The sequence below is a fragment of the Schistocerca serialis genome, chromosome 8 (genome assembly GCF_023864345.2).
Source record: "Schistocerca serialis cubense isolate TAMUIC-IGC-003099 chromosome 8, iqSchSeri2.2, whole genome shotgun sequence".
In the NCBI taxonomy this organism is placed as follows: domain Eukaryota; kingdom Metazoa; phylum Arthropoda; class Insecta; order Orthoptera; family Acrididae; genus Schistocerca; species Schistocerca serialis.
The window spans coordinates 304481478-304502039 of NC_064645.1; the positions used below are offsets into that span (position 1 = coordinate 304481478).

The 20562-nt window shown below is 41.0% G+C and overlaps 1 protein-coding gene across 3 annotated transcripts in view; it reads right to left on the reverse strand.

The window, feature by feature from the left end:
- LOC126416290 (zinc finger protein 836-like) overlaps positions 1-20562 on the reverse strand; it is a 208782-nt gene that overhangs the window by 15254 nt on the left and 172966 nt on the right. For all 3 annotated transcript variants that reach the window (XM_050083941.1, XM_050083942.1, XM_050083940.1), the window contains one exon: positions 10405-10488. In XM_050083941.1, coding sequence (XP_049939898.1) covers positions 10405-10488 — 84 coding nt within the window. The remainder of the gene's footprint in view (positions 1-10404; positions 10489-20562) is intronic.

The following is a 20562-nucleotide window of genomic DNA, read 5'->3' on the forward strand; positions in this document are numbered from 1 at the left end:
CCATACCATCCCTGTTCCACTAGATGCATGACACTATGTTTTGGGGATACACGCAGGTCTTGGTATGGGGAGTTGCTGCTTTGTTTGGACTGAATCATTTCTTTCTTTTATTTATGATGGCATAAAGACACCATTTCTCATCACCAGTATAAAGGATAGGAATGGTCGTTGTTGTTCATGAGCCAACTGATGATGAGCAAGCAGAGATGCACATATGGCAACATGTTGATTTTTGTGATTTTAGCTTATCCATATACCCAATTTTTTAACCTTCTCCCTTGCATGCAAATGTCACATGATAGTGAAATGATCACAGTTCATCACATTTGCCAGTTCTTGAGTATACTGATATGGATCACTGTGAATTAATCTGTTTAAACAATGTTCATCAAACACTGAAGGTCTTCCTGAATGTGGAGAGTCACTAATGTCAAAACGCTCTTCCTTAAAATGAGAAAACCATTTTCTTGCCTTGCTCTGTCCAATGGCATTAACCCCATACATGGCACAAATGTTTCTGGCTGCTTCCACTGCTGTCATCCCTCTACTGAACTCAAACAGATGAATAACCACTGGCTCACCCACCCTACTGCTGTCTGCAGGTAAACACCTCTACCAATGGGTCTGCCCATAGTGTGTGTCAAGTGTGCCCTCCATGGCAGGTTTTTCCCACCATCTTGGTGCACTACCCACACCAGTTCATCTGCCACCATCGTGATGTCCACTGGCAGGGATGCTAAAGTCCTGCCCCTGGAAAGGCCACATAGGGCTGATGACCAGGCTTGGGCCTCAACCTCTGGCACAGAACTGGAGAGGCCCCTGGAGGACCCATCAGCAGACCAACCACTGAAGGAGGCAACCCCAACACTGCTGGCTTGGGCAGAAGGGCACATAGCAGCAGTGGAAGTGACACCACTACCATAGATAAGGGGTGGGAGGACATGGAAGGTGAGGAAGGTGGATCAAAATCAATGTGCTCCACATCGGCTGGACTGGTGCAGGTGTGGGCTTCAATGGAGTTGGGGGCAGCTGCAGTACAAGATGGGAATGGATGTAGTTGATTTGCATGGGGAGTCAGCTGCTGCCAACCAACATCCACCACAAACAACTGATGACTGCTGTGGCCCACCATGGCATCTGGCAGCCACACCAGCCGAAGGACTGGGTCTAAACAGCAGCCCTGGGAGGAAAATGTGGAACCCCATGGTGGTCCATGCCATGCGACTCAGGGTGCATCATATCCCAGGTCTGGTGCCCATGCAATTATTCCACCACATGCAATTATTCCACCAGAGTGTACCTGTTGACTGGTGTCACATGGTATGTAGCCAGAAAACTCAACAACACTTCGTCACAGGAAGCAGCAAACATGGACTTCTTAAAAGTATGCACAAAGTGTTTCACCTCTTGATTTAGAAACCGGGAGAAATTGAGCAGTAGTCAGATGTTGGATGCCTCTGTAAACACAAAAGTCCCCAAACTCCCACGACATAAATTACTAACCTTTGTCGGATACCAGGGTCCTGAGGACACCTCAATGGCGAAAATAATCAACAAAGGAACTATTACAGTTGACAATGTGTAGGACAGCTTGGATATGTACAGGAAACTGGACAATGCATCGACCACCAACACCCACATGCTATCCAAAAACAGGCTAGTGAAATCGATGTACAACTTGTCCCTGGACCATGCAAGGAGGGAACTCGTATGCCAGTGCAGCCTGGTTCTGTGCACAGGAGTGCACCAGATGTTAGATCGCTGGCCACAAGATGTGATGACAAACCAACATCTTCATATGAGTCATACCCCAGTGCAACAATTGCAGCAACTCGAGGCTGCGAGGACACAATGCTGGGGGGAACGACCACACAGCAGCTTTGCTCCTGTGTGGCAAGCATGAGAACCCCCTGGACAACAACGAACCAATCACATAGAAGGAAAAATGTATGCCACGCCTAATCCACACACAAAGAAATGTGTTCTGGCTATCCCAACTAAGGAAGGAAACCAATTACTTGTTGTTGGAGACGAGGAATCTCACTCTCGCCCCATACAGGAAGACATGTAATGTTTTAACCGTGAAAGTAATAGCTAGCACCTCTTTTTCCACCGATGAATAATAATGCCGTACAGCGGAAAGGGCTGTTTGGTGCCATCCGTATTCTGATGGGACAGGAAGGCGCCAATGCCATTCCGGGACATATTGTAGGCCAGAGTTAATAGTTTACCCAGCACAAAGGAAGCCAGACAGGAAGCAGATCACAAACCCTGCATGAGGGACTGATAAGTCCATTGACAATCCACAAATCAGACAAAGTTAATGCCCTTCTGGTGAAGCTGGTTAAGAGGCTGGCAGCTGTGCATAGCGTGGGGAATGAACTGAGCACAATATGAAATCTCACCCAAAGAAGATTAGAGTTCCTTTAGGTTCTTGGGCAACAGCCTCGATGAGGTCATCAGTGGTGACAAGGCCACCTTTAATAAGCATGAGATTTGAAACATGTGGCTTTGGGGAGAAAAAGCTGCATTCCTACAGCTTGCAATGAAGGACATTATCCAGTAGGCATTGGAAAATCAACTGATGATTTCTAAATGCTCCTCCCAAGTAGGGCCCGAGACCCAGATGTCATCATGGTAATTGATGCAACAGGGAACAGGGAATGTTCTGAATCAATTCCTCCAAACACCATTAGTAAATTCCTGGTGCAGACAAGATTCCAAAATGCAAGTGATTAAACTGGTATAGCACAAAGCGCGTACTGAGGAATACAAAAGTCCAAGAAACAGAGTCCAATGGCAACTGCAGGTAAACATCGAGTGTGTCAATGTAAGAAAAACACTGGCCACCCAATCAAATGGGTGGCCCACTGACTCGATGAAATGGAGGTAATGACATCCTGATCCTGCCAACACTACACTCAAACTTTACATTGTCGCACATGGCGAAGGGAATGGGGTAGAGATGACAAAATTTAGGTACCAACAACGGCTTAAGAGAAACACTCAATATTTTCTGCTCAGCCCAAGGTACTCTCAAACCGTGGGCTATAGGAATGCAGTAAGGATTCCAGACTGTGAAAAGGAATGGACTGGGGCAGTAAATGCACTTTTCAACAATGTTGAATCCAAAAAACCGAAAAAACCTCATGTCCAAAGATATTTTGCATCAACAGTGAATTGGCCACTAACATTCTTACAACTCACAAAGACAGAGAACTGCCCCCCCCCCCCCCACAACGGAATTGTTGTTTACTATAGACAGAAAGTGATGGAGCAGCCGTTGCAAGTCCAAGCACACCAACAGGCTGTACATATGTAAGTTAATTAAACTGACTGTCACTCATGTGTCTACCTGAAATTAAAGTGGTCGCCCATCCAATACCAATGTCAGCAAAGTATGCCAGGGCGACATATGCGCGATGTCAGAGGCAGTCCCTGATTCCTGTGAAACCAGTGAGATGTTTGATGACTAATTCACACCAGGTTAACTAACACAAACAGTTGCCAAACGACCTATCTGCAGGCATACCCCACACAAACTGGGCAGCTCCCGCGAACATGCAACAATGCAACAAATTATAATCAGGGCAGGACCGCTGGCTCACCAAATAAAGGGATGTAGAACAATGTCAACAACCCGAAAAATGCCATTGGTGGGATTAAAATGCTGAGAGTCATACAAACCTGCCGAGGTCGGCATTGGTGAGGATGGGCAGTGCCACAATGCCTGTGCACTGAAATCATCAACAGTGGCAACACACCACAACTCACGGGAAGTGACGCTGCCTTGGTATCCTGCAGGTCACCAGGGGCTGGTTACCATGCACACCCGATTGTGCCACCTGCCATTACCAGAAAGAACATCCCTTGCCACCACTGAAAGCTCTTGCGATTCCACAATTTGGCCAATGTCAGCTATAGAAAGTTCAGACATGGTCAATAGGCTAGTCTGAACCTCGTGATCAGGAGCTAACTTGACAATCACATCCTGAATTAGTGAGCGTCCATAAGAGGTAGCACATTTGGGACACTCAAAATAACACTTGCACAAGAAAACCTGCAAATCGGCAATGCAGGCTGCACACTGCTGTCCATGGCACTTGTGGTGCCGGTTAATCTACAACCGCTTTGCCACTATATGAGTTTTATGTGCAAAACACTGCATAAGCAACCAACAAAGCTCATCAAAGGGAAGTTTCTCGCAATCAATGGAAGACTTAAAATTTTGGACAACTTCTTATTCACCTGTGCTGCTGGACAACAGCAAAGCAGCCTTATCAACTGAATAGACGACAGGCCTTACCAGGCAGTGCAGCAAGAACCGGCACAAGTAATTCTTTCACCTTTCTGCTGACTCATCAAAATCAGCAAACTGCATTGGGGATAGCGAGTCTGCCTATGCTAAGTGTCACTTGCATTCTCCCTAGCAGGATTCCGCACTATCCCACTGCGCAACCTGAACCTGCTTATCTGCCTGCAGTGTAACATCTGCTGATGGGGATACCAGACTTAGTTAATGTTTTTAAGAACAGGATTGTACCTTGCCAGTAGATGCACCAGTTCTAAAAAGTTGTTTCTGTTGACAGTGATGTTGTTTTTCCCCTTTTAAACCTTTTAAAGTATTGTTTCCAACTTCTTCCATTTGCAAAAATTTGTCAATGTCTCTCTCATTACCTGCCTCTTTTGCAATACCTTCGGCATGATAGAGTCTATATCTGGTTGACTGAACCATGTGTGATACTGCTGGCCCTTCAGCAAAGTCTGAATTAATGCGCTAAAATACTTCAGGACCTTCCCGTACTACTAGATACTGCATGTTACAATATATATTTCATTTTTTTAATATTGTTTCTCATGAAGCCTGACCCAGTGGATGCAGTTACAGCTTGCTCTACCATTGCAATTTCAGCAGTCACATCAAAGCACATGAAACAGACACATTCATAGAACAAATTACAGGTCCCAGCAAGTCATCAGTGTTAGGTACTTGTACTACTACAGTTTCTTCTTGGTTTCGAGCAGCATTAGCCTCTGAAGATCTGACACCTGATGGATTCGGTGTAGATTCTGGAGTCTCCAAAGAAACTTTCACAAACTGTACAACTGCCCCTGCATTTTTTCTGGTCCTCTCCTCCTTGGCTTTCTTTTAATTTCAGTACAATACTCTACATTCTCTTAGCCTTTTCGCGGTTTTGTGAACTATAATGCCACCAAATCATGATGGAAATAAACAAATTAAAACACGTAAGGAACACTCTACATGGGTAAAACCACAAATCCACTGAAAAGCATAAAAATATACATAACACGAATTTACATTAACACTCCTATATATCTGACAAATCATATAAAATAAAAATGAAAACAGACACACTAATTGCATTTGTTGTGTGGAAACAGCAGATCATGTCAAGTCACATGTGTTTCAAAATTGAATACACGAAATTTGTTCTCTTATTTTGAGTACAATACTTGACAAGCTTTTATTTAACTTCATATAAATAACCATGGACCTTGCCATTGGTGGGGAGGCTTGCGTGCCTCAGCGATACAGTGGCCGTACCGTAGGTGCAACCACAACATAAGGGTATCTCTTGAGAGGCCAGACAAACGTGTGGTTCCTGAGGAGGGGCAGCAGGCTTTTCAGTAGTCACAGGGGCAACAGTCTGGATGATTGATTGATCTGGCCTTGTAACACTAACCAAAACGGATTTGCTGTGCTGGTATAGCAAACGGCTGGAAGCAAGGGGAAACTACAGCCACAATTGTTTCCGAGGGCATGCAGCAATACTGTATGGTTTACTGGTGATGGCGTCCTCTTGGGTAAAATATTATGGAGGTAAAATAGTCCCCCATTCGGATCTCCGGGTGGTGACTACTCAGGACGACGTCATTATCAGGAGAAAAAAAACTGGCACTCTACAGATCAGAGCGTGGAATGTCAGATCCCTTAATCAGGCAGGTAGGTTAAAAAATTTAAAAAGGGAAACGGATAGGTTAAAGTTAGATTTACTGTGAATTAGTGAAGTTTGGTGGCAGGAGGAACAAGACTTCTGGTTGCGTGAATACAGGGTTATAAAAACAATATCAAATAGGGGTAATGCAGGAGTAGGTTTAATAATGAATAAAAAAATAGGAGTGCGGGTAAGCTACTGCAAACAGCATAGTGAATGCATTATTGGGCCAAGATAGACACAAAGCCCACACCTACCACAGTAGTACAACTTCACATGCCAACTAACTCCGGAAATGACGAAGAGATTGATAAAATGTATGATGAGATAAAACAAATTATTCAGATAGTGAAGGGAGACGAAAATTTAATAGTCATGGGTGACTGGAATTCGATAATAGAAAAGGAAGAGAAGGAAACGTAGTAGGTGAATATGGAATGGGGGTAAGAAATGAAAGAGGAAGCTGCCTGGTAGAATTTTGCACAGAGCATAACTTAATCATAACTAACACTTGGTTCAAAAATCATGAAAGAAGGTTGTATACATAGAAGAGACCTGGAGACAATGGAAGGTTTCAGATGGATTATATAATGGTAAGACAGAGTTTTAAGAACCAGGTTTTAAATTGTAAGGCATTTCCAGGGGCAGATGTGGACTCTGACCTGGTCATGAACTGTAGATTAAACATGAAAAAAACTGCAAAAAGGTGAGAATTTAAGGAGATGGGACCTGATAAACTGATAGAACCAGAGGTTGCACAGAGTTTCAGTGAGAGCATTAGGGAACAATTGACAAGAATGGGGAAATAAATACAGTAGAAGAAGAAATGGGTCGCTTTGAGGGATGAAATAGTGAAGGAAGCAGAGGATCAAGTAGGTAAAAAGCTGAGGGCTAGTAAAAATCCTGGAGTATCAGAAGATATATTGAATTTAATTGATGGAAGGAGAAAATATAAAAATGCAGTAAATGAAGCAGGCAAAACGGAAAACAAACGTTTCAAAAATGAGATTGACAGGAAGTGCTAAATGGCTAAGAAGGGATGGCTAGAGGACAAATGTAAGGATGTAGAGGCATATCTCACTAGGGGTAAGATAGATACTGCCTACAGGAAAATTAGAGAGACCTTTGGAGAAAACAGAACCACTTGTATGAATATCAAGAGCTCAGATGGAAAACCAGTTCTAAGCAAAGAAGGGAAAGCAGAAAGGTGGAAGGAGCATATAGAGGGGTGGTGTACTTGAATGTAGACGAACATGAAATAGGAGATATGATACTGCGTGAAGAGAGTGACAGAGCACTGAAAGACCTAAGTCGAAACAAGGGCCTGGGAGTAGACAACATTCCATTAGAACTACTGACAGCCTTGGGAGAGCCATGCCTAACAAAACTCTACCATGTGGTGAGCAAGATGTATGAGACAGGCGAAATACCCTCAGACTTCAAGAACAATATAATAATTCCAATACCAAAGAAAGCAGGTGTTGACAGATGTGAAAATTAGCGAACTATCAGTTTAATAAGTCATCGCTGCAAAATACTAAAGCGGATTCTTTGTAGATGAATGGAAAAACTGGTAGAAACCAACCTTGGGGAAGATCAGTTTGGATTCCGTAGAAATCTTGGAACACGTGAGGCAATACTGACAGTACGACTTATCTGAGAAAATAGATTTAGGAAAGGCAAACCTATGTTTCTAGCATTTGTAGACTTAGAAAAAGCTTTTGACAATGTTGACTGAATACTCTCTTTTAAATTCTAAAGGTGGCAGGGGTAAAATACAGGGAGCGAAAGGCTATTTACAATTTGTACAGAAACCAGATGGCAGTTATAAGAGTGGAGGGGCATGAAAGGGAAGCAGCGATTGGGAAGGGAGTGAGACAGGGTTGTAGACTATCCCCGATGTTATTCAATCTGTATATTGAGCAAGCAGTAATGGAAACAAAAGAAAAATTCGGAGTAGGTATTAAAGTCCATGGAGAAGAAATAAAAACGTTGAGGTTCGCCAATGACATTGTAATTCTGTCAGAGACAGCAAAGGACTTGGTAGAGCAGTTGAACGGAATGGACAGTGTCTTGAAAGGAGGATATAAGATGAACATCAACAAAAGCAAAACGAGGATAATGGAATGTAATCTAATTAAGTCAGGTGGTGCTGAAGGAATTAGATTAGGAAATGAGACACTTAAAGCAGTAGATGAGCTTTGCTATTTGGGGAGCAAAATAACTGATGATGGTCGAAGTAGAAAGGATATAAAATGTAGACTGGCAATGGCAAGGAAAGCGTTTCTGAAGAAGATAAATTTATTAACATCGAGTATAGATTTAAGTGTCAGGAAGTCGTTTTTGAAAATATTTGGAAGTGAAACATGGACGGCAAATAGTCTTTACAAGAAGAGAATAGAAGATTTTGAAACGTGGTGCTACAGAAGAATCTTGAAGATTAGATGTGTAGATCACATAACTAATGAGAAGGTATTGAATACAATTGGGGAGTAGATCATATAACTAATGAGAAGGTATTCAATAGAATTGGGGAGAAGAGAAATTCGTGGCACAACTTGACTAGAGGAAGGGATCGGTTAGTTGGGCATGTTCCGAGGTATCAAGGGATCACCAATTTAGTATTGCAGGGCTGCGTGGAGGGTAAAAATCGTAGAGGAAGACCAAGAGATGAATACACTGAGCAGATTCAGTAGGATGTAGGTTGCAGTGGGTACTGGGAGATGAAGAAGCTTGCACAGGACAGAGTAGCATGGAGAGCTGCATCAAAGCAGTCTCTGAAATGAAGACCACAACAACAACAAATATAAGTACTATATTGGCTTAGGTCAAATCTTACAACTCTCCATTTTAACCACTTCCATTAGTCCAACTGACTTTAAATTCTGCCTAAGTACGTATGCAGGCCTGATGAGAATACAATTATCTGATATAATAATAAGGCCTGATGCTGCAGAGAGGATTATTCAGCACAGCCGATCCCTGCCACCTGCCCTCCCCCTCCCCCCCCCCCTTCACATCTGTGCCGCCTTGGGCGATGATACCCCCTTGCCCCAAGCTATGCCATTTGCAGTAGCCAATGGCTTGTCTTCCATCTCCACCATTCACTTTTATCTAATGACATAAAATAAGTATGGCACGTCTCTGCATTCCATGTCATTCCATGTATTAGATGATAGTCCATGGTGATCACTGTTTATTTATTGAGCCTCACATAAACATTTTTGCTACTGCTAACGTTATCCCCATTGTCTGTCCTTTAAATTTACATGAATAGTTGTCATTCTACTCTTTTCAGAACTGGCACATTTTAGCCACTGGATTACTGATTTGCAAGAACTCAATGATTTTTGCTCAGCATTTGCACCTTATTTTCTTCAGGTTGGCAGGTTTCCAACATAGTGGCTGTATTCAAGATACGGCAGTGTTTCAACAAGTGTCATCATCTTAAGGCTACGAGATGATGACTGTGACCTTTGTTGAAATGTGGTATCAGCACTGTCACATGGCAATTACTTGTTATGAAAATCAATGATTTTTTTTTCAGAAATATACTTGATTGATGGTTGCTTAAGGTTATAATTAGATGAACTAGCTGGAGTGGCCAAGCGGTTCTAGACGCTACAGTCTGGAACCGCGCGACCGCTACGGTCGCAGGTTCGAATCCTGCCTCGGGCATGGATGTGTGTGATGTCCTTAGGTTAGTTAGGTTTAAGTAGTTCTAAGTTCTAGGGGACTGATGACCTCAGAAGTTAAGTCCCATAGTGCTCAGAGCCATTTTGAAGATAAACTATTTCTAGTGTTTAATACCCCTTTCTTTTTTAATGGTGCAAATGTATGCAATTTGACACCATCAGTAAGCATGATAACCCAATTTTGTTCAGGCAATGCTGTATGCCTAGACAGCCACTGAATACAATGATATGTAGAAGACCCAGGACTGCATCTAAAAGAAGGGCTACAGCCACCACAAAACACTCATTTCAAAATCTGGAGTTAATTTTCCTTCATCTCTGCACTTAATTTTTAATACCTCTTTAGATCACACTTGAAGCCTCTTTATTTTGGATTTTTTGCTAAATAGTATTTCTCTGTATATGTACAACTTCAGAAACTTTCTTCTTAAATCAACGAGACACGTATTAAACATGGTACTATTTCACTCTCTTAAGTTTAAGCAATCCCACCATATATATGTGAGAAAGTGGATACACTGCTCACTGCATATCAATTTACTATTTATTTCCTGTAATAGATAACTCACTATCAACAAAAAATGAATTAATCAACAAGATCTGCATGGAACATGATACACTATTACAATAATATGACACACATCTTATATCAACAAACTCATGTCTATCATTTCCCACACTTGCCTTACAAACACATGAACTTTCTTAAAGTAGTGAGTGTCATTGCCCTCTGATAAGTAAGAATCACTTACCTTCCGACGGTTACTTAGTGGCAGTTCTGCACCTGGGTGTATTTTCAAAATATGTGCTTTACGCTTTGAGCTGCTCTTGTATACCTGTAGCATAACACATCATCTGTAATGTACACACCATGTATCCACACACAATAAACAATTATTTATGCAGTATAGCATTGCATAATTAGTTACACATTTCCAAAACTAATGAGATTATTGAAACAACAAAATACTGCTCTGCAAAGTATCACAGTGAAAATATATATATTACAATTTGGGCCAGGAATCCCTTTATCAACGTATTTCCTGTCTGTCAAGAAACAATGTGCAAAACATGACAGTAATGATTGGAAACCTGTAACACTGTTGCACTAATTAATTTATTTAAAGGTGTGTAATTTGTGAAGCAACGTCTTTGGGCTAAGGCTTTAAGAACAGACATATGACATGCAACATTAGATTTACTCATGCATAAGAAACACACATTGTGTAGTACTTGGTGAATGAAACTACATCAATTCCAATCAAATGACAAAAAAAATGTAACATATAAAGTGTTCAAGCTTTGAAATGATTTTGAAGCTGAACAGTATAACTTGCATACAAATAGCACTTAGTATATCTGGTCCTTTTTTACCCAAGGGTAAGTCTTTCCGCTCCCGGGATTGGAATGACTCCTTACCCTCTCCCTTAAAACCCACTTCCTTTCGTCTTTCCCACTCCTTCCTTCTTTCCTGATGAAGCAACAGTTTGTTGCGAAAGCTAGAATTTCGTGTGTATGTTTGCGTTTGTTTGTTTGTCTATCGACCTGCCAGCACTTTCGTTCGGTAAGTCACATCATCTTTGTTTTTAGATACATTAGCATATCTTTTGTTTCGTACAGTCTAAACCACAAAAAGTTGTGCAAATGTAAAATCCACAAAAGATCAAAAGCTGAGTATAATATTAATCTCTATATTAAAAGGAAATGTCATGGCTGGTTCATTGACTCAGTCCAGCACAGCCCAAACTGCCAACGAAAGAAACTTGAAGTTTGGAGAGGTCATTGACCTTATACTGCAGGCATCAGTAAGAAGAGATTTTTGGAAATTCCAGAAATAGGGATTAACAGTTTTTTGAAAATATGTTGTTATTAAGGCAATTTTGAATCTTGCACTATGAAAATTGGCATTTGCTCTCTCAGCTGGATATAAAAAAAGATTTGTTGCAGCATATTTGGAAATTCAGTTCCTAAGGAGATAAAATAGTGGGTGAAACTGTTTTTTATCATTATTAAAGAACTACTAAAGCATTTTTAAAGTTACATATATGAAAATTCGTATTTGACTTCTCGGTTAGAAACAAAACAAAAAAGAAATACATGTTTCAATGTTTTTGGAAATTCAACCTCCAGGGGGGTGAAAGAGCGAATGAAAATATTTTGTTACATAAAAACTTTTTCAAAAGCTAAATCTGTGAAAACTGGTGTTTGACTTCTTGGTTAGAAATAAAGAACTACGTGTTAGGGGATGAAAGTTTCTCTGTAAATACCACCACAGGAAATCAAGAGGCAGGATTAACAAAAAAACTTCTGACCTCAGCTACCAGAATCACCGTTTGGTCAATCATACATTTGGAAGAGACCATGCTTCTATGGCCTTAATTAGCTTCAAAAGGTTACAATTTATGAAATAAGTCAAAGGAAGCTATTTAACTGCTTGCATAGTGTGCAGATTTATACATGAGCAACGAGTAGCGACAGGAATATTTCATGACAACTATAACATAAATAAGTGGTTTTTGGTGAAATAATGTGAAACACGAGATTTTTACAAGATATCCCAAAATTTGCAATTCTGTCTTGAAAAATGTTACAAATGCGAGGTCGGCAGTTTACTAATATTGAATGTTAAAACATTATTTTGATTTGTAATCTCCGCAAGACTGAGGGTCATGTATAATCTTAAGCTGGCAATTCACTTTCCACGTAACAAATATTGACATGAACATGAAAACAGCACTGAAATCAGCAAGAATAACACTGAATTTGGCATAAAAGCATATAATTTAGCAAAAACAATAGTGAATAATAAATTTAATTTGGCAAAAAAATAACATAAAGTTTGGCAAATTATAACACCAATTTCTTAAAATGTAACAACAGATTCAGAAAAAAATTATACTGAATATGGCAAAAAAAACAGCAATTTTGTCAAAAAGATCACACTGATATTTCATGAATGAGATTTTCACTCTGCAGTGGAGTGTGCGCTGATATGAAACTTCCTGGCAGACTGAAACTGTGTGCTGGATCGAGACTCAAACTCAGGACCTTTGCCTTTCGTGGGCAAGTGCCCTACCAACAGAGCTACCCAAAGCACGACTCATGACACGTCTTCACAGCTTTAATTCTGCCAGTACCTCGTCTCCAAACTTCACAGAAGCTCTTCTGCGAACCTTGCAGAACTAGCACTCCTGGAAAAAAGGATATTGTGGACACCTGGCTTAGCCACAGCCTTGGGGATGTTTCAAGAATGTTATTTTCACTCCGCTGTAATTAGAGATTCCTGCATTTAGCAAAAGATGCATCAATCGATAATATATAAAAATATGTCACCTAGGACCCTTAATCAAATGTGATAAAGCAGAACAGGATGCGACACACATCAATCAAAAAATCGCATTAAACTGAGGCTGAGTGATGAAAAACAAGCACATCTTGTGGGGCAAATGATGAATTTACGTAATTCTGAGGAATTGGTGCTGGAAGTCAGATTCTAACTTATTCTCATGGTGAAATAGGTGCTAACTTAGTGCCTTGTATGCTGAGGAATGTGTTCTGCTAAAAGATTTTTTTGTGTTGCAAGTGTAGGAAACCAGCCTGTGCATATTCAGCTCTACTTAAGATTTGTGTCTGAAACTTAAAAAAGGAATAGGGATTGCGGACACTATATGATTCACACAATCAGCTCTCCATTTGATGAAGTAAACCTGAGCAGTGAAGAGAAGATAGGAGGATAAGTACTCTTAGAGAAAATTAGAAGTATAAGAACATGGCTCAGACATTTGTTGCTAGTGAGTCCTGGGTTCAGGTTCAACAAAGATGTCACAGAGATTTGAAAGCCAACAAAAATCTGCTTTCAATGATGATAGCAGTTTAAACTGAAACTCATTTCATTTCAAGGAACAGTTTCGTATAATGAAATTTTAGAGGTCCAGGCCACCTTTAACTTTAAAAAGCAGAGGTCAGTACTTTTTCACAGGAGCAAAATATATTCGGTGCCCTTAATCTGTCGGAGATAACTGATTTTTTTCTTTTTCTTCTTCTTCTTCTGAAGACAGGGCCAACATATGGCACACTGGCAAATTACGGTTGTTCGTTTCTCTCTCTCTTTTCCAGTCTCATCCCATCCACAAGCAATCAGCCAATCTTAATACTGATACCTACATCTACATCCATATCCATATTCTGCAAACCACCATGAAGTGCATGGGAGGGGTACATCCCATTGTACCAGTTATTAGGGCTCAGAGTTTCTTCATTCACATACAGAGTGCAGGAAGAATGATTGTTTGAATGCCTTTGGGATTGTTGTGATCAGTCTAATCTTGTCCTCACAATCCCTATGTGAGCAGTATGTAGGGTGTTGTAGTATAATCCTAGTCATCGTTTAAAGCAAGTTCTCAAAACTTTGTTAGTAGACTTTCTCAGGATAGTTTACCTCTATCTTGAAGAGTCTGCCAGTTTATTTTCTTCAGCATCTTTGTGATCACTCTCCCATGGGTCAAACAAACCTGTGACCATTCGTGCTGCCCTTCTTTGTATATGTTCCATAGCATCCATTAGTCCTACTTCATACAGATCCCACAAAACTGAGCAATATTCTAGAATGGGTCACACGAGTAATTTGTAAACAATCTCCTTTGTAGACTAATTGCACTTCCCCAGTATTCTACCACTAAATTAAAGTCTACCACCTAATTTACCCTACCCCCATGAACCATGGACCTTGCCATTGGTGGGGAGGCTTGCGTGCCTCAGCAATACAGATGGCCATACCGTAGGTGCAACCACAACAGAGGGGTACCTGTTGAGAGGCCAGACAAACGTGTGGCTCGTGAAGAGGGGCAGCAGCCTTTTCAGTAGTTGCAGGGGCAACAGTCTGGATGATTGACTAATCTGGCCTTGCAACACTAACCAAAACGATCTTGCTGTGCTGGTACTGCGAACGGCTGAAAGCAAGGGGAAACTACAGCCGTAATTTTCCCCGAGGGCATGCAGCTTTACTGTATGGTTAAATGATGATGGCGTCCTCTTGGGTAAAATATTCTGGAGGTAAAATGGTCCCCTATTCAGATCTCCAGGTGGGGACTACTCAGGATGACGTCGTTATCAGGAGAAAGAAAACTGGCGTTCTACGGATCGGAGCGTGGAATGTCAGATCCCTTAATCGGGCAGGTAGGTTAGAAAATTTAAAAAAGGGTAATGGATAGGTTGAAGTTAGATATAGTGGGAATTAGTGAAGTTCGGTGGCAGGAGGAACACGACTTTTGGTCAGGTGAATACAGGGTTATAAATACAAAATCAAATAGGGGTAATGCAGGAGTAGGTTTAATAATGAATAAAAAAATAGGAGTGCGGGTAAGCTACTACCAACAGAATAGTGAATGCATTATTGTGGCCAAGATAGACACGAAGCCCATGCCTACTACAGTAGTACAAGTTTATATGCCAACTAGCTCTGCAGATGATGAAGAAATTGATGAAATGTATGATGAGATAAAAAAATTATTCAGGTAGTGAAGGGAGACGAAAATTTAATAGTCATGGGTGACTGGAATTCGAGAGTAGGAAAAGGGAGAGAAGGAAACATAGTGGGTGAATATGGATTGGGGGAGAGAAATGAAAGAGGAAGCCGTCTGGTTGAATTTTGCGCAGAGCATAACTTAATCATAGCTAACACTTGGTTCAAGAATCATAAAAGAAGGTTGTATGCATGGAAGAATCCTGGAGATACTAGAAGGTATCAGATAGATTATATAATGGTAAGACAGAGATTTAGGAACCAGGTTTTAAATTGTAAGACATTTCCAGGGGCAGATATGGACTCTGACCACAATCTATTGATTATGAACTGTAGATTAAAACTGGAGAAACTGCAAAAAGGTGGGAATTTAAGGAGATGGGACCTGGATAAACTGACTAAAACAGAGGTTGTACAGAGTTTCAGGGAGAGCATAAGGGAACAATTGAAAGGAATGGGGGAAAGAAATACAGTAGTAGAAGAATGGATAGCTGAGGGATGAAGTAGTGAAGGCAGCAGAGGATCAAGTAGGTAAAAAGACGAGGGCTAGTAGAAATCCTAGGGTAACAGAAGAAATACTGAATTTAATTGATGAAAGGAGAAAATATAAAAATGCAGTAAATGAAGCAGGCAAAATCGAATACAAACATCTCAAAAATGAGATCGACAGGAAATGCAAAATGGCTAAGCAGGGATGGCTAGAGGACAAATGTAAGGATGTGGAGGCTTATCTCAGTAGGGGTAAGATAGATACTGCCTACAGGAAAATTAAAGAGACCTTTGGAGAAAAGAGAGCCACTTGTATGAATATCAAGAGCTCAGATGGGAACCCAGTTCTAAGCAAAGAAGGGAAAGCAGGAAGGTGGAAGGAGTATATAGAGGGTCTATACAAGGGCGATGTACTTGAGGACAATATTATGGAAATGGAAGAGGATGTAGATCAAGATGAAATGGGAGATACGATACTGCGTGAAGAAGTTGACAGAGCACTGAAAGACCTGAGTCGAAACAAGCCCCCGGGAGTAAACAACATTCCATTGGAACTACTGATGGCCTTGGGAGAGCCAGTCCTGACTAAACTCTACCATCTGGTGAGCAAGATGTATGAGACAGGCGAAAACCCCTCAGACTTCAAGAACAATATAATAATTCCAATCTCAAAGAAATCAGGTGTTGACAGATGTGAAAATTACCGAACTATCAGTTTAATAAGTCACAGCTGCAAAATACTAACGCGAATTCTTTACAGACGAATGGAAAAACTGGTAGAAGCCGACCTCGGTGAAGATCAGTTTGGATTCCGCAGAAATGTTGGAACACGTGAGACAATACTGACCCTACGACTTATCTTAGAAAATAGATTAAAGAAAGGCAAACCTATGTTTCTAGCATTTGTAGACTTAGAGAACGCTTTTGAAAATGTTGACTGGAATACTCTCTTTCAAATTCTAAAGGTGGCAGGGGTAAAATACAGTGAGCGAAAGGCTATTTACAATTTGTACAGAAACCAGATGGCAGTTATAAGAGTTGAGGGGCATGAAAGGGAAGCAGTGGTTGGGAAGGGAGTGAGACAAGGTTGTAGCCTGTCCCCCATGTTATGCAATCTGTATATTGAACAAACAGTAAAGGAAACAAAAGAAAAATTCGGAGTAGGTATTAAAGTCCATGGAGAAGAAATGAAAACATTGAGGTTCGCCAATGACATTGTAATTCTGTCAGAGACAGCAAAGGACTTGGAACAGCAGTTGAACGGAATGGACAGGGTCTTGAAAGGAGGATATAAGATGAAGATCAACAAAAGCAAAACAAGGATAATGGAATGTAGTCGAATTAAGTCAGGTGATGCTGAGGGAATTAGATTAGGAAATGAGACACTTAAAGTAGTAAAGGAGTTTTGCTATTTGGGGAGCAAAATAACTGATGATGGTCGAAGTAGAGAGGATATAAAATGTAGACTGGCAATGGCAAGGAAAGCGTTTCTGAAGAAGATAAATTTGTTAACATCGAGTATAGATTTAAGTGTCAGGAAGTCGTTTCTGAAAGTATTTGTATGTAGTGTAGCCATGTATGGAAGTGAAACATGGACGATAAATAGTTTGGACAAGAAGAGAATAGAAGCTTTCGAAATGTGGTGCTACAGAAGAATGTTGAAGATTAGGTGGGTAGATCACATAACTAATGAGGAGCTATTGAACAGAATTGGGGAGAAGAGGAGTTTGTGGCACAACTTGACAAGAAGAAGGGACCGGTTGGTAGGACATGTTCTGAGGCATCAAGGGATCACAAAGTTAGCATTGGAGGGCAGCGTGGAGGGTAAAAATCATAGAGGGAGACCAAGAGATGAATACACTAACCAGATTCAGAAGGATGTAGGTTGCAGTAAGTACTGGGAGATGAAGAAGCTTGCACAGGATACAGTAGCTTGGAGAGCTGCATCAAACCAGTCTCAGGACTGAAGATAACAACAACAACAAGACAACAACCTAATTTACCCACAACTGAGCCTATGTGATCATTTCATTTAGTACCCTAACAAATTGTCACACCCAGGTAGTTGTATGAGTTGACCGATTCCAACTGTGACTCATTGCTATTATAATCATAGGAGACACCATTTTTTCATTTTATGAATTGCACAACTTTACACTTCTGAACATTTAAAGCAAGTTGCCAATCTTTGTACCACTTTGAAATACGTTTCTTTCAGACAGTACTTCACACATAATAGACAACTACACCACCAGCAAAAAGAAAACATTTTCTTATCCTTGCAGAAAAAGAGCAGAAAGAATGGAACAAACACAAACTTTGAAGCTAATATTAACAATAGAAAGTTCAAATACATTAGAAACACATCACCTGTACCGTCGCCAAGACAATACACCAGATCACCACTCCTGGACTGTGCCTAATGGTTTGAGGAACACTCCTCCCATGAGACAGGGAGGGAAGGAGATGGGGGGGAGAAGGAGAGGGGAGGGTAGGGGAGGGGAGGGGAGAGGCGAGAGAATATATATATATATATATATATGTGCGTGTGTGCGAGTGTATACCTGTCCTTTTTTCCCCCTAAGGTAAGTCTTTCCGCTCCCGGGATTGGAATGACTCCTTACCCTCTCCCTTAAAACCCACTTCCTTTCGTCTTCCCCTCTCCTTCCCTCTTTCCTGATGAGGCAACAGTTTGTTGCGAAAGCTTGAATTTTGTGTGTATGTTTGTGTTTGTTTGTGTGTCTATCGACCTGCCAGCGCTTTTGTTCGGTAAGTCACCTCATCTTTGTTTTTATATATAATTTTTCCCACGTGGAATGTTTCCTTCCATTACATATATCTATATTAGGAAACATATATCCAAAAACAGAGATGATGCGACTTACCAAATTAAAGTGCTGGCAGGTCGACAGACACACAAACAAACACAAACATACACACAAAATTCAAGCTTTCGCAACAAACCGTTGCCTCATCAGGAAAGAGGGAAAGAGAGGGAAAGACGAAAGGAAGTGAGCCTCAAGGGAGAGCGTAAGGAGTCATTCCAACCCCGGGAGTGGAAAGACTTACCTTAGGGGGGAAAAAAGGACGGGTATACACTCGCACACACACACATATCCATCCACACATATACAGACACAAGCAGACATATCTTCTGTATCAGAAGAAAATTCAGCCAAGAACATTAATTAATTATGAGACAGAACTGCAGGTAATCACTTATCTTCAGGAGGAGGAATGTTTAGTGGTTCCAAAAACCATGTCTCAAAGTGATGACACTAGCCTATCTTTCAGAACAACAAGATCTTACTTGAGGGCGAGGGCTGGTCCCTCTCATGCTGGGGTCTACGTAACATGCCCCTCCCTTTTAACCTTCCTCAGCCTGTCCCGTTCTCCCACCTGAGAAGTAATCTAACAGTTCCAAAAGCTAGGATAATGTCAGCACTTTCATGTGTCTTTCAGAACAACTAAACATTCCTCCACTTGAAGGTGAGAGCTATCCAGCAATTCTGTCTCATAATAAAGGATAATTATTAAGTGTGTGAAAAATTTCAAATAACTGATACAGATAAATGGCCAAGAACATAATAAATAATGGGAGTATGTGACGGGCAAATCCTAAAGTTGTTTTTACAATGTTTATAAAAGTTATATATGTTCATCAAGTGGCACACTTCTAATCGGTGGTCAAATTCTCCCCAAACCCAACCAAGCATATCAGGTGTGATGCATTGTTGCATGTTTTTGTGGTAAAAGTGAAATGTAAACACTATCTTTGATGTAATCTCACAATTAAACAGAGAACCGACTCGTGGAGATAACATCTTGGACCTACTGATAACAAACAGACCCCAACTTTTCGACTCTGTATGTACAGAACAGGGAATCAGTGATCATAAGGCCGTTGCAGCATCCCTGAATATGGAAGTTAATAGGAATATAAAAAAAGGGAGGAAGGTTTATCTGTTTAGCAAGAGTAATAGAAGGCAGATTTCAGACTACCTAACAGATCAAAACGAAAATTTCTGTTCCGACACTGACAATGTTGAGTGTTTATGGAAAAAGTTCAAGGCAATCGTAAAATGCGTTTTAGACAGGTACGTGCCGAGTAAAACTGTGAGGGACGGGAAAAACCCACCGTGGTACAACAACAAAGTTAGGAAACTACTGCGAAAACAAAGAGAGCTCCACTCCAAGTTTAAACGCAGCCAAAACCTCTCAGACAAACAGAAGCTAAACGATGTCAAAGTTAGCGTAAGGAGGGCTATGCGTGAAGCGTTCATTGAATTCGAAAGTAAAATTCTATGTACCGACTTGACAGAAAATCCTAGGAAGTTCTGGTCTTACGTTAAATCAGTAAGTGGCTCGAAACAGCATATCCAGACACTACGGGATGATGATGGCATTGAAACAGAGGATGACACGCGTAAAGCTGAAATACTAAACACCTTTTTCCAAAGCTGTTTCACAGAGGAAGACCGCACTGCAGTTCCTTCTCTAAATCCTCGCGCAAACGAAAAAATGGCTGACATCGAAATAAGTGTCCAAGGAATAGAAAAGCAACTGGAATCACTCAATAGAGGAAAGTCCACTGGACCTGACGGGATACCAATTCGATTCTACACAGAGTACGCGAAAGAACTTGCCCCCCTTCTAACAGCCGTGTACCGCAAGTCTCTAGAGGAACGGAGGGTTCCAAATGATTGGAAAAGAGCACAGGTAGTCCCAGTCTTCAAGAAGGGTCGTCGAGCAGATGCGCAAAACTATAGACCTATATCTCTTACGTCGATCTCTTGTAGAATTTTAGAACATGTTTTTTGCTCGAGTATCAGGTCATTTCTGGAAACCCAGAATCTACTATGTAGGAATCAACATGGATTCCGGAAACAGCGATCGTGTG